General features: G+C 43.6%; 1 protein-coding gene across 2 annotated transcripts in view; it reads left to right on the top strand.

The window, feature by feature from the left end:
- The window catches only part of LOC126238059 (ecdysone-induced protein 75B-like), a 626,856-nt gene that overhangs the window by 539,643 nt on the left and 72,654 nt on the right, over positions 1 to 14,559 (top strand). For both annotated transcript variants that reach the window (XM_049947766.1, XM_049947765.1), the window contains exon 7: positions 2,564 to 2,615. In XM_049947766.1, the coding sequence (XP_049803723.1) occupies positions 2,564 to 2,615 (52 nt within the window). The remainder of the gene's footprint in view (positions 1 to 2,563; positions 2,616 to 14,559) is intronic.

Here is a 14,559-nt window from a genome sequence, read left to right as displayed (position 1 = left end):
CGATGACACTTGCTGATGGCCCAGCATTGAAATCTGCAGCAATTTCTCAGTGGTGATGCACCTCTGTCACGTTGACGGATGCTCTTCAGAGGTCGTTGGTCCCGTTTTTGCAGCATCTTTTCCCGCCCGCAGCGATGTCAGAGATTTGATGTTTTACCGGATTCCTGATATTCACGGTACACTCGTGATATGGTCGTGGGGGAAACCTCAACTTCATCCCTACCTCGGAGATGCTGTGTGCCATCGCTCGGTGCACCGACTATAACACCACGTTCAGACTCATTTAAATCTTGGTAACCTGCCACTGTAACAGCAGTAACCGATCTAACAACTGCGCCAGCTACTTGTTGCGTTATACAGGCGTTGCCGACCGCACCGCCGTATTCTGCCTGTTTACATATCTCTGTACTTGAATATGCATGCCTATACATGTTTCTTTCGTGCTCCATTGTATTTTTGCTATATCCATTTCGCTTTGGCACCCTTTTTTGCCGTATTTCTTCCATTCGAAATTGAATATTACTATATCCCTGTGTTTCCCTCAACATTTTTGCATTTTTTTCTTACGTCAATGAGCTGCAGAATTTCATCTGTTACCCACGGTTTCTTTACAGCCACCTTTTTGTTCCAGATCTTTCTGTCCAACTTCCGTGATTAGCCTTCCGTTCCTCTTTAACTGAAATGCAGACAGTGATTTTCGTTATTGCAGTATACACAGCCTCTGAGAATTTAAAACGCACCTCATTATTGCTCAGTATTTCCTTATCCCATTTGTTTCCCAATTGATTCTTTCAGATGATTCTCTTAAACCTAAGCTTATTCTTCATTAATACTGAATTGTGTCCTGAGATTTTATACGCCCTACAATCCAATATTTAAGTTTGTGACTCCTGTCTGGTCATGATGTAACCCAGCTGATATCGTGTCTGCAAGTCTTTCCCAAGTATACCTTTTGTACTTTTCAATTTTGGACAGTGTATGCGGTATTACCAGTTGAATTTTACAGAAGAACTCTATTACATTTTCTCGTCTCTCATTCCTGCTACCGAGCCCATACTCTTCACGTAGCTCTTTGCTCTTTCCCATTTCCTACCAATCCAATCCTCCGTAATTATTAGATTATCACCTCTCTTTACAACTGAGTTATTCATTCAGTGCTGTCATACACCCTCTCTATCCGTACATCTTGTGCTTGAGACGTCGGTATGTATACCTGTATAATTGTTATTGATGTTGGATTGCTACAGGTACTGATGAAAATAGTGCTTACTGAACTGTTCGAGGTACTTTACTTTTTGACCTACCTTCCCATTCAAAGCGATTCCCACTCCCCTTGTACGATTTTCACTGCGGATGCTACTTTCATGTATTTTTCTGACAGTAATCGTTATGCCGGACGGGGTGATCGAGCGGTTCTAGGCGCTACAGTCTGGAACCGTGCGACCGCTACGGTCGCAGGTTCGAATCCTGCCTCGGGGATGGATGTGTGTTATGCCCATAGGTTAGTTAGGTTTAAGTAGTTCTAAGTTCTAGGGGACTGATGACCTCAGAAGTTAAGTCCCATAGTGCTCAGAGCCATTTGAACCATTTTTTGAAGTAATCGTTATCTTCTTTCCAGTTCCTTCACTGTCTTCCACAACAAGCCTTCACATTTCCCTTCAAAGGATTTCTAGTTTCAGTGCCACATTCAGACTTCTGACTTTCCACATTCCCAATAGTAGAAACTTACGTCAGTTAATTAATCTTTTTCCCATGGTAACCTCCACCACGGCAGTCCGCTGTTGGAGATTCGCATGAGGAACTAATCCAAATATTTTACCAATGGAGGGATCACATGAGACCTTTTTTTATTACAAGTCACATGTCTTACGGATATATGTTGAGTGCCTTAATGTAGTGGTTTCCATTTCTTTCTGCATCCTCATGACATTGATCATTGCTGATCCTTCCGCCTTTTAGGGGCAGTTTCCACTCTAAAGGCAAAAGAGTGCCCTGAATCTCTTCCGACTCTCCGCTCTCCTTTGACCACGCCGTTGGAAAACAGGGATTAGATTACTCTTTACGCAGAATGTGTTCCGCCACTAATGCTCAGGGTTTCTATTCAGAATTTAAGCAGTGGTCTGAGACGCTTTGATTAGTAGTTTAAGACGTTAACCCGACACCATCGTGACAACATGTAAGAGTACAAACGGGTACATAATACTGATGTACTTATTTGTTTTTAGTATAAGTCCACTAATGTTTCCTGAAAACGGGGACAACCTTTGTCTTCCCATTCATTCGGAAGCCTCAGGACGGAGTGACGTACTAATGAGAAGATAGTTTTTTATACAGTCTTATGGAATCTAAAAGTGACGTATTGAAAGTAGCAGAATCTTCCTTCTGATGTTTGTGCTCTCCTTTCCCCAAGACCTGATGTCCCGGTCCATAAAGCTATAGTTGGCCTACCAGTACGCAGAATCCACTTACAGTTAAACAGAAACCAAATGGAATCACATTACTAAAAATATTATCGTTAATCATGTCACTACTGCTAATCACAAAACAATTCTTAATTTCACAGGGAGGGCGGACGCCAGGGCGACGCAAGAACGTCGATTGGCTACAGCTACAAGGTCAGTGGTAATTGCATTATGTGCAGAGGTGCACTAATATCACCTATTCTAAGAAGTGACTCAAATAATATAAGCGTAACGTTTTGCGGACTATACACTTACAAACATGTTTTCTCATACTGCTTTTTAATGCAATGTCGCAGAACGTAGTGTCAGAGCATACAGTGAGAGCTTTGTTCATCAGACAGCGATTAATTAACCTAAGAGTGAAGGGGTTAGATTCAAAACTCTTTTGAACATATAAAATCCTTTTGAGACCAGAACTCAAAAAAGATTTTCGGTTTCCTGAATAAGGAAAGAAATGGAGCTACAGCAGAGGAATTCACTAACTGAGTATAGCCGGCAGTAGGCAAGAGAGAAGTGCAGAGAGACGAAATCATCTAAGTAGAGCGATTATAGCTTATTGTCTTTGCTGTTTCATTTGTCACTTGAGAAAGTCATCAGAAAGGCAACGCACGAGTTCTATCATCCGCATGTGATAAAGTCAATCGTGCAGAACGTGAGAAAGATTAAAACCTTATTAACTATTAGTTCGATTTAAAGATAAATAAACAGGAAGACAAATCAGTTAGGAGTGTCAAAAAAGCGTCTAGCGTTGAAGATTTCAAAATTAAAGTAGCAGAGTCTCTTTTAGAAGCAAGCCGTGATCCATAGTGATTTTCTGTGCCACAGGAGTGTGAAAGAAACGAATACTGAAATAAATGTAATAAGAGTAATAATTATTATTACCATACGCCGTAAAAGGACATATACACAGAGGAGACAGAAGTCTTGGCGTACCTTCTAATGTCGTGTCTGACATCCTTTTGCCTGACGTAGTGCAGCAACTCGACGTGGCATGCATTCAACAAGTCGTTGGGAGTCCTGTGCAGAAATATTGGGCCATGTTGCCTGTATAGTTGTCCATAACTGCGAAAGTGATGCCGGTGCAGGACTTTGTGTACGAACTGACTTTTTAATTATGTCCAATAAATGTTCGATGAGTTGCGAAATCAGTCGCGCGAATTGTCTAGAAAGTTCTTGAATTTTGGCCCAGTGATATGGAGCATTGTCCTTCATAAAACTTCCATCGTTGATTGGGAAGTCAAACAGAATGAGTGTCTGCAAATGGTATCCAGGAAGCTGAACATAACAATTTCCTCTTGATGATCAGTGCAATTGGACCAGAGGATTCGATTACATATACACCAGGCTCATCCAAGAATTGTGCCCGGCGGGAGCGGCCGCGCTTCGCTGGCGCAAGGCAGTTTAGTTCAGCGCCCCGAACGCGACCGTGTGTCGCTAGTGTCGGCATAGGAGCGAGAGAGAGAGCTGCGGAGCGAGTGAGAGCGCACAGCACTGCTCTGCCCTGGACTGTCCCGCGGTCAGATCCAACGTAAGCAAAATAACAGAGGAAGCGCAGCACTGTAAAAGTGGTCGATGCGCGGTAAAGGAAGCAAACCGTTTACTGTTTGGATAACAATTAGTGTTCGTGTGGAAGAATTACTATGCAGAGCTTTAGAAAACAATATTCAAAACAAGACTCGAAGAACAACTTAATAGTTCCCTGACCCACCGGTTGATTCTACTAGTATTGCATATGAGCACTCGTCATATGCAGAGTAGGCATCTTCTGAAAGATAAATCAATTTCTTAAATGAACTAGTGTCAGAAATATTCTATTTTAGAAATAATTTTACGTAAGGGATATAGTGTCTCATTCTGCCAACTTTGCTAAAGAAGACCATTAAGATTTTACATATTGTTAATTTTCGAGGAAATGATTCTGTCTAGTTTTGGTACAATATTACGGGTGACTGCTAAGCTCAAAGAATTAATCAAATTTTTATCGCTAAGTAGCGAACAGTTCTTAGTTTTAGTTTCTTACCAAGTTTTAAAAGGGAAATAAAGGCTCACAAATATACGTGGAATCAAACATTGAGCGACCTTAACGGCGTGTTGATGCAAAAGAGGATAATTCTCTCATCGAAAGCAGCTGTAAAAGACAAACCGAAGTTTTACACATAAGAAAGCGGTCCTTCAGGCGGATATCGCACTGCAGGTCAATCAGCTATAGTTGAAATAGTTGTAACACGTCCTCTGTCCTCTGCCCGAAGGGGAAACGGGAGAACAAATACATCTGAGACTGGTTGAAGCTCACTTGTCTCCAAAAACCTGTTTTCAATCTCTTCTTGTAATTTGCAAATGTTGTTCTTGTTGTGGTCTTCAGTCCTGAGACTGGTTTGATGCAGCTGTCCATGCTACTCTATCTTGTGCATGCTTCTTCATCTCCCAGTACCTACTGCAACCTACATCCTTCTGAATCTGCTTAGTGTATTAATCTCTTGGTCTCCCTCTACGATTTTTACCCTCCACGCTGCCCTCCAATACTACATTGGTGATCCCTTGATGCCTCAGAACATGTCCTACCAACCGATCCCTTCTTCTGGTCAAGTTGTGCCACAAACTTTTCTCCCCAATCCTATTCAATACTTCCTCCTTAGTTATGTGATCTACCCATCTAATCTTCAGCATTCTTCTGTAGCACCACATTTCGAAAGCTTCTATTTTCTTCTTGTCCAAACTATTTATCGTCCATGTTTCACTTCCATACATGGCTACACTCCGTACAATTACTTTCAGAAATGACATCTATACTCGATGTTAACAAATTTCTCTTCTTCAGAAACGCTTTCCTTGCCATTGCCAGTCTACATTTTATATCCTCTTTACTTCAACCATCGTCAGTTATTTTGCTCCCCACATAGCAAAACTCGTTTACTACTTTAAGTGTCTCATTTCCTAATCTAATTCCCTCAGCATCACCCGACTTATTTCGACTACATTCCATTATCCTCGTTTTGCTTTTGTTGATGTTCATCTTATATCCTCCTTTCAAGACACTGTCCATTCCGTTCAACTGCTCTTCTAAGTCCTTTGCTGTCTCTGACAGAATTACAATGTCATCGGCGAACCTCAAAGTTTTTATTTCTTCTCCATGGATTTTAATACCTACTCCGAATTTTTCTTTTGTTTCCTTCACTGATTGCTCAACATACAGATTGAATAACATCTGCGAGAGGCTACAACCCTGTCTCACTCCCTTCCCAATCACTGCTTCCCTTTCATGTCCCTCGACTCTTATAACTGCCACCTGGTTTCTGTACAAATTGTTAATAGCTTTTCGCTCCCTGTATTTTACCCCTGCCACCTTCAGAATTTGAAAGAGAGTATTCCAGTCAACATTGTCAAAAGCTTTCTCTAAGTCTACAAATGCTATAAACGTAGGTTTGCCTTTCCTTAATCTAGCTTCTAAGATAAGTCGTAGGGTCAGTATTGCCTCACGTGTTCCGATATTTCTACGGAATCCAAACTGATCTTCCCCGAGGTCGACTTCTACTAGTTTTTCCATTCGTCTGTAAAGAATTCGCGTTAGTACTTTGCAGCCGTGACTTATTAAACTGATAGTTCGGTAATTTTCATATCTGTCAACACCTACTTTCTTTGGGATTGGAATTATATTCTTGTTGAAGTCTGAGGGTATTTCGATTGTCTCATACATCTTACTCACCAGATAGTAGAGTTTTGTCAGGACTGGCTCTCCCAAGGCCGTCAGTAGTTCTAATGGAATGTTGTCTATTCCCAGGGCTTTGTTTCGACTCAGGTCTTTCAGTGCTCTATCGAACTCTACACGCAGTATCATATCTCCCATTTCATCTTCATCTACATCCTCTTCCATTTCCAAAATATTGTCCTCAAGTACATCGCCCTTGTATAGACCCTCTATATACTCCTTCCACATTTCTGCTTTCCCTTCTTTGCTTAGAATTGGGTTTCCATCTGAGCTCTTGATATTCATACGAGTGTTTCTCTTTTCTCCAAAGGTCTCTTTAATTTTCCTGTAGGCAGTATCTATCTTACCCCTAGTGAGATAAGCCTCTACATCCTTAAATTTGTCCTCTAGCCATCCCTGCGTAGCCATTTTGCACTTCCTGTCAATCCCATTTTAGAGACGTTTGTATTCCTATTTGCCTGCTTCATTTACTGCATTTTTATATTTTCTCCTTTCATCAATTAAATTCAATATTTCTTCTGTTACCCAAGGATTTCTACTAGCCCTCGTCTTTTTACCTACATGATCCTCTGCTGCCTTCACTATTTCATCCCTCAAAGCTACCCATTCTTCTTCTACTGCATTTCTTTCCCCCATTACTGTCATTTGTTCCCTTATGCCCTCCCTGAAACTCTCTACAACTTCTAGTTTAGTCAGTTTATCCAGGTCCCATTCCTTATATTCCCACCTTTTTGCAGTTTCTTCAGTTTTAATCTACAGGTCATAACCAATAGATTGTGGTCAGAGTCCACATCTGCCCCTGGAAATGTGTTACAATTTAAAACCTGGTTCCTAAATCTCAGTCTTACCATTATATAATCTATCTGATACCTTTTAGTACCTCCAGGGTTCTTCCATGTATACAACATTCTTTCATGATTCTTGAACCAAGTATTAGCTATGATTATGTTGTGCTCTGTGCAAAATTCTACCAGGCGACTTCCTCTTTCATTTCTTAGCCCCAATCCATATTCACCTACTACGTTTCCTTCTCTCCCTTTTCCTACACTCGAATTCCAGTCACCCATGACTATTAAATTTTCGTCTCCCTTCACTATCTGAATAATTTCTTTTATTTCATCATACATTTCTTCAATTTCTTCGTCATCTGCAGAGCTAGTTGGCATATAAACTTGTACTACTGTAGTAGGTGTGGGCTTCGTATCTATCTTGGCCACAATAATGCGTTCACTATGCTGTTTGTAGTAGCTTACCCGCATCCCTATTTTCCTATTCATTATTAAACCTACTCCTGCATTACCCCTATTTGATTTTGTGTTTATAACCCTGTAGTCACCTGACCAGAAGTCTTGTTCCTCCTGCCACCGAACTTCACTAATTCCCACTATATCTAACTTTAACCTATCCATTTCCCTTTTTAAATTTCCTAACCTACCTGCCCGATTAAGGGATCTGACATTCCACGCTCCGATCCGTAGAACGCCAGTTTTCTTTCTCCTGATAACGACATCCTATTTAGTAGTCCCCGCCCGCAGATCCGAATGGGGGACTATTTTACCTCCGGAATATTTTACCCAAGAGGACGCCATCATCATTTAACCATTCAGTAAAGCTGCATGCCCTCGGGAAAAGTTACGGCTGTAGTTTCCCCTTGCTTTCAGCCGTTCGCAGTACCAGCACAGCAAGGCCATTTTGGTTATTGTTACAAGGCCAGATCAGTTAATCATCGAGACTGTTGCCCTTGCAACTACTGAAAAGGCTGCTGCCCCTCTTCAGGAACCACACGTTTGTCTGGGCTCTCAACAGATACCCCTCCGTTGTGGTTGCACCTACGGTACGACTGTATCGCTGAGGCACGCAAGCCTCCCCATCAACGGCAAGGTCCATGGTTCATGGGGGAATTTGCAAATGATTCGAACGTAATCTGAAAAATCCACACCTTCTTTAACGCTGTATAATGTAGGGATGTAGGGGAGCGTCCACAATTCTCATCGTGCAACTCCTTTCTCCACAAAATATGTTTTTTTTTTTTTTTTTTGAATGGTTGAATCGTCTGCACTGAATCAACGACAGAGTGATTTTCACCTTGGAGTGAAATGGGTCTAAGGCGCTGCAGTCATGGACTGTGCGGCTGGGCCCGTCGGAGGTTCGAGTCCTCCCTCGGGCATGAGTGTGTGTGTTTGTCCTTAGGATAATTTAGGTTAAGTAGAGTGTAAGCTTAGGGACTGATGACCTTAGTAGTTAGGTCCCATAAGATTTCACACACATTTGAACATTTTTTTTGGAGTAAAATGTAGTAGGGGATCTCCGGATACTCCACTTCGATATCTGCCAGAAATACTTTCAACTGGCGATGTGTGGGTCCATGCGAGGGAACATAATTAACCGTTTGAACAACTGTGTCCATAACATTTCTTATGTTGACAATCTTCGCACTAAGGGCCTCCTGGTGTATCAGACAATGGACTACGCGAATAGGGAACAGTTGACTTCAGCCATTTTTGACCTGACGTAACCAGGAATCCAGTGCGTAACCCTCGTAGCCCCATCCATTGTTACACTGGTCATGCGTTCCCATTTCAAACCTACTGACTCGGACACGTTTTCCACGGCTACAAAAATATCCAAATCCATGGTTGCCTCTTTCAATGGTATAAGGTCGAGAAATTCTTCGGTGACACGCAGGTTGTCGTCGGCACTCGTAATGAATATGACGAACTAAGTTTTGCCCACAACGTCCGTGTACTCTTCAAGAGCGACAGAAAATAAGTTTTCCGCTCTCTCCGTTAATTGCTGCTCCACATCTGGGGCCATAGCTTCGACTGGGCGAGCAACAGTTTGAGGTGAAAGAGCTATTTTTTTTCAAGTTTTTCCGTGACATCTGCTGGCCAAATACAAGCCACCGAGTTGACCAGGCAATCCTTGATGCAATTCCCAGCCGCAAACGATATCCCTTCTTTCACAGTTCTCAGTGAGCATTTGTAGCTTGAATGCAAACCTTTCCCACTTGTTTCCTTCTCCTACCATGGCAATAAAGAAAAAAAAGCTCTTACAATTAAATTGGAGAAACCTGTTTTTAAAACACTTTAATCATTTTAACAACTAATGGTTTCATTCACTGAAAGCCAAATAAAATACTAACAACAAGCAAATTAAATTTTCATCTATTGGAATACTTGCGTTTTAATTAACTACAAACATAGATCAAACTACAACATATGTCTTCCCATACATCAAAACACAAATACACAAAAACAAAGAATGACTCGTAATGACACTTTGCTCTCCGACAGAGCATTTGTGACTGCTTTTCAAAAAGTGGCAAAAAGTAACGCACGTGAAACTTTTTCTTATGTCCGTGCGACGTGAATTAATGCAAACGAAATATAAAAATTAACCGAAAACAAATGTTCCTTGTTGCTGACAATCTGATGTTGGACAACTGGCACATTGGTAAATGACATTTCAGATTACAAAATATAGTTTTATTTATCATCTTTATAAATAATAAAAAGTCATACGATAGGAAACACTTACTTCACTATAATGCGGCTTGATATTTTCTTTTAGTACTTTGACTGGCGTTCCTTTCCTTACGACAAATTCTCGAACTGATCTGTGCAACAGGTACTAAAGTGCCGTTCAGTCGAGTATTTTTTTTAGTACTTGAGGTTCCGATGACATACTAAACGTTTGGCGTGATTTTCGACAGCAGTACAAAAAAGTAAAATATAAAATAAAAACTTTATTTCCTACTCGGGTTCAAATAGTGCGGACGTGCTGCTCCTCCGCTTTTTGTCTGCTGCTGTTGACCATTTATGTCGATTCACTGTAGTCTTATGTCTGTTGACTAACGTCTTTGTGTCGTATCAATGCTTCTGACCGCTGCTGGCGCGGCGGTCTGTCTTCCGTACGAAGCGCGCTGACAGCGGCTTGGCGAGGCGCGACGGGTGGACACTCGCTGGCCTCGGGCGATCGCGGCAGCTAGCGCTCCAGGGGCAAAGTCTGGAAGAGCCTGATATACACACATCGCACACCATTATGGAATCACTACCAGCTTGCACAGTATCTTCTTGATAACCAGTATCCATGGCTGTGTGGGGTCTGCGCCAGATTCGAATCCTGCCATCAGCTCTTACTAACTGATGTCGGGACTGAAATTTGGCACTCTCGGTACACTCTTGACGCTGTGGATCTCGGAATATTGAATTCCGCAACTACTGTCGAACTTTAGAAAAGTGTTGGTGCTCTTATGGCGTGTGCTTCCGTAGCCAATCCACCGCGTAGTTGGGAAATGGGAAAAAAGCATGCGCTAAGTGACAATGTAGGCGAAAGTGTGAGTTGAGTCATCACCACAGGCAGTCACTAAAGAGGACAGCTGAAAAAGTCATTGCTGCACTCATGAACACTGCCAGCGTCAAAACAACATGAACGGAGCTCCAGAAGCAGGGAACTACAGTGCGAACTGCAATTTCAAAACCACACATGAGAGACGCAAATGTCCATGATGAGAATACGTGTTGCTGAAGTCCTAAAAATTGGTCTGTGGAATAATTGAACAATGTCATTAGTTCAGATGAGCCTCGTTTCACACTGTTTACAACTTCTTCCGGAGTTTACGTGCAAAGAGGGAAAAAAGGCGGGTGGTCGATCCTGATTTTGACACCCATATCGTATTACGTGTTTTCCGTGGGTACTATGCGAAGAATTATGCGACCATTATGACTTGTAAGGTCCGTCCCAGGGTACAATGTTTGTTCCCCAATAGTTGTGCTGTGTTCCAAGACGACGGAGCCACCCTTAGCACAGCTCAAATCGTCCAGGAAGGGTTTTATGAGCACGAGGACGAATTGTCGCGTCTCCCGTGGCCACAACAGTTACCAGATCTCAATATTATTGAGCTTTGGTGTCTACTTCGGAGAGAAGGATCTGTGGTCGGTATCCACCTCCATCACTGCTACCTAAACCTGCAACTACACTCCTGGAAATGGAAAAAAGAACACATTGACACCGGTGTGTCAGACCCACCATACTTGCTCTGGACACTGCGAGAGGGCCGTACAAGCAATGATCACACGCACGGCACAGCGGACACACCAGTAACCGCGGTGTTGGCCGTCGAATGGCGCTAGCTGCGCAGCATTTGTGCACCGCCGCCGTCAGTGTCAGCCAGTTTGCCGTGGCATACGGAGCTCCATCGCAGTCTTTAACACTGGTAGCATGCCGCGACAGCGTGGACGTGAACCGTATGTGCAGTTGACGGACTTTGAGCGAGGGCGTATAGTGGGCATTTGGGAGGCCGGGTGGACGTACCGCCGAATTGCTCAACACGTGGGGCGTGAGGTCTCCACAGTACATCGATGTTCTCGCCAGTGGTCGGCGGAAGGTGCACGTGCCCGTCGACCTGGGACCGGACCGAAGCGACGCACGGATGCACGCCAAGACCGTAGGATCCTACGCAGTGCCGTAGGGGACCGCACCGCCACTTCCCAGCAAATTAGGGACACTGTTGCTCCTAGGGTATCGGCGAGGACCATTCGCAACCGTCTCCATGAAGCTGGGCTACGGTCCCGCACACCGTTAGGCCGTCTTCCGCTCACGCCCCAACATCATGCAGCCCGCCTCCAGTGGCGTCGCGACAGGCGTGAATGGAGGGACGAATGGAGACGTGTCGTCTTCAGCGATGAGAGTCGCTTCTGCCTTGGTGCCAATGATGGTCGTATGCGTGTTTGGCGCCGTGCAGGTGAGCGCCACAATCAGGACTGCATACGACCGAGGCACACAGGGCCAACACCCGGCATCATGGTGTGGGGAGCGATCTCCTACACTGGCCGTACACCACTGGTGATCGTCGAGGGGACACTGAATAGTGCACGGTACATCCAAACCGTCATCGAACCCATCGTTCTACCATTCCTAGACCGGCAAGGGAACTTGCTGTTCCAACAGGACAATGCACGTCCGCATGTATCCCGTGCCACCCAACGTGCTCTAGAAGGTGTAAGTCAACTACCCTGGCCAGCAAGATCACCGGATCTGTCCCCCATTGAGCATGTTTGGGACTGGATGAAGCGTCGTCTCACGCGGTCTGCACGTCCGGCACGAACGCTGGTCCAGCTGAGGCGCCAGGTGGAGATGGCATGGCAAGCCGTTCCACAGGACTACATCCAGCATCTCTACGATCGTCTCCATGGGAGAATAGCAGCCTGCATTGCTGCGAAAGGTGGATATACACTGTACTAGTGCCGACATTGTGCATGCTCTGTTGCCTGTGTCTATGTGCCTGTGGTTCTGTCAGTGTGATCATGTGATGTATCTGACCCCAGGAATGTGTCAATCAAGTTTCCCCTTCCTGGGACAATGAATTCACGGTGTTCTTATTTCAATTTCCAGGAGTGTATTTTGCACTGAGACTGATATAAGATCCGCTTGAAAACCACACAGGACCTCTATTTATCCTTGACGAGACGTCTGGGAGTAGTTATGAATGCCAGTGGGTATCCTATACCTGTTAGGAATGTTAAAGTGTCGTGTTTTTGGAGTTTCCATGTTCATGTCTACCCCATGAATATAAAGCTAAACGACTGGAAACTGAATATTTGAAGGTAAACAAATAATTATTATTGAAATCTGGTTTCGCAAGACAGAGCGGATTACGTTGTGGAAAGAGGCCCAAATCAGTTGCTGTTAGTTGCACAAACATACAAACTTTACTTTGCTAAGACCATTAATCACACATGCCCTTAAAAAAATTCAGAAACAATACGGCTGAAGGCCAGAACAAAAGTTATTAAAAGTTCCTCAAGGAATACACACGGCTGAAAGCCTTAGTTACAATATAGAAGAACTGAGGGCTTAAGGCGTGAATAACTACAATCTCAGTAAGAAACTTTTAAATGGTTTTAAACAAATGACCTTTCAATTTATAATTTAAGACGGTTGAAGGCCTTATCTTTAAATATTTCACATAAAGTTCGGCTGAAGGTGATATACTGAACATAGAATAACTGAAGGCTTAAGGCCTGGATAACAAAATTAGGAAAGAGAGGGAAATTTTCAAGTTTTCAAATGATTTTTCAAATTTTAATCTAAGACGTCTGAAGGCCTTATCTTAAAATATTTCATGTAGAAGTTCGGCTGAAGGCCACATACCAAACATTAAAACAAACTAAATTAATACACGGCTGAAGGCCTCGCACAGTACCTGAGACTAAAAGAAAATCGCAATCCAAAACAACAGAACAGTGGTGCTCAGAAGTGTTTCAAGGGTTGACCTGGGGAGGAAACTCCAGCATTAATTTACGTGAGACAGGCAGCCAAGCGTAATACTAAATAATCGGGTGGCAACACGACCTACGGACATCTGAAGAACCAACCAAAAACCTAATCAATTGCCTTCCACCCGACTAACGACACGACAACTGAAAATATCAGCGAGGGCGAAGATACCAGCAGCACTAAGTCTTGGCAATTGGCGTCAACACAGCGAGGAAAACACACTTCTATAATAAGTTACAATCAATTCAATAGTTAAACAACATAGAGGAAGACGGCTGCAAAATTTTGCCGACTCCAGCACACCATACGCTGCTGCTTGCGAGAACGGCCCAGGAAGCAACAGCCTTCCGTGAACGAAGAGATGTCACAGCAGTTGAGGTTTCATAGCAGGTTAAACTGATTACTCAACTCCAGTATCCAGGTTCGGTGGGTCACCAACTTTGCAGCTCTCGTAGCTAGTGCCTCACAAATCCGAGGACGTGTGCATGCCGCCAGTGGCCCCGGCCTGACCGCGGGCTGTGGGGACTTCCTCGCTGCTCTGTCGCAACCGACTGACTGCCTCACACACACCACAACACGGAAATATGGCGGCCACACTATATATGGTACAGCAGTAGTAGTATCGATAAGCACTGCTGCTTCCACTAATTGAGGCAAGTCAGCAACTCGTTATGGTAGCAACTCAGGGAGGAATAAGACGCCTATCGATTGTGAGAAAATGCCAAAGAAGAAACAGCATCAACGTGAGCTGGCCAAGGCTCAATTATAATAATCATTTCCTTTCTACTACATAAATCAGCTAAGTGAAACATTTCTATTAAAAACAGAACTAAATTTTAGTTGCAAAGGGCTATTCTTCTACATCTACATCTACATTTATACTCCGCAAGCCACCCAACGGTGTGTGGCGGAGGGCACTTTACGTGCCACTGTCATTACCTCCCTTTCCTGTTCCAGTCGCGAATGGGTCGTGGGAAGAACGACTGTCTGGAAGCCTCCGTGCGCGCTCTAATCTCTCTAATTTTACATTCGTGATCTCCTCGGGAGGTATAAGTAGGGGGAAGCAATATATTCGATACCTCATCCAGAAACGCACCCTCTCGAAACCTGGCG

The sequence above is a fragment of the Schistocerca nitens genome, chromosome 1 (genome assembly GCF_023898315.1).
Source record: "Schistocerca nitens isolate TAMUIC-IGC-003100 chromosome 1, iqSchNite1.1, whole genome shotgun sequence".
Lineage (NCBI taxonomy): Eukaryota > Metazoa > Arthropoda > Insecta > Orthoptera > Acrididae > Schistocerca > Schistocerca nitens.
This window is presented reverse-complemented; position numbering and strand designations above follow the sequence as displayed.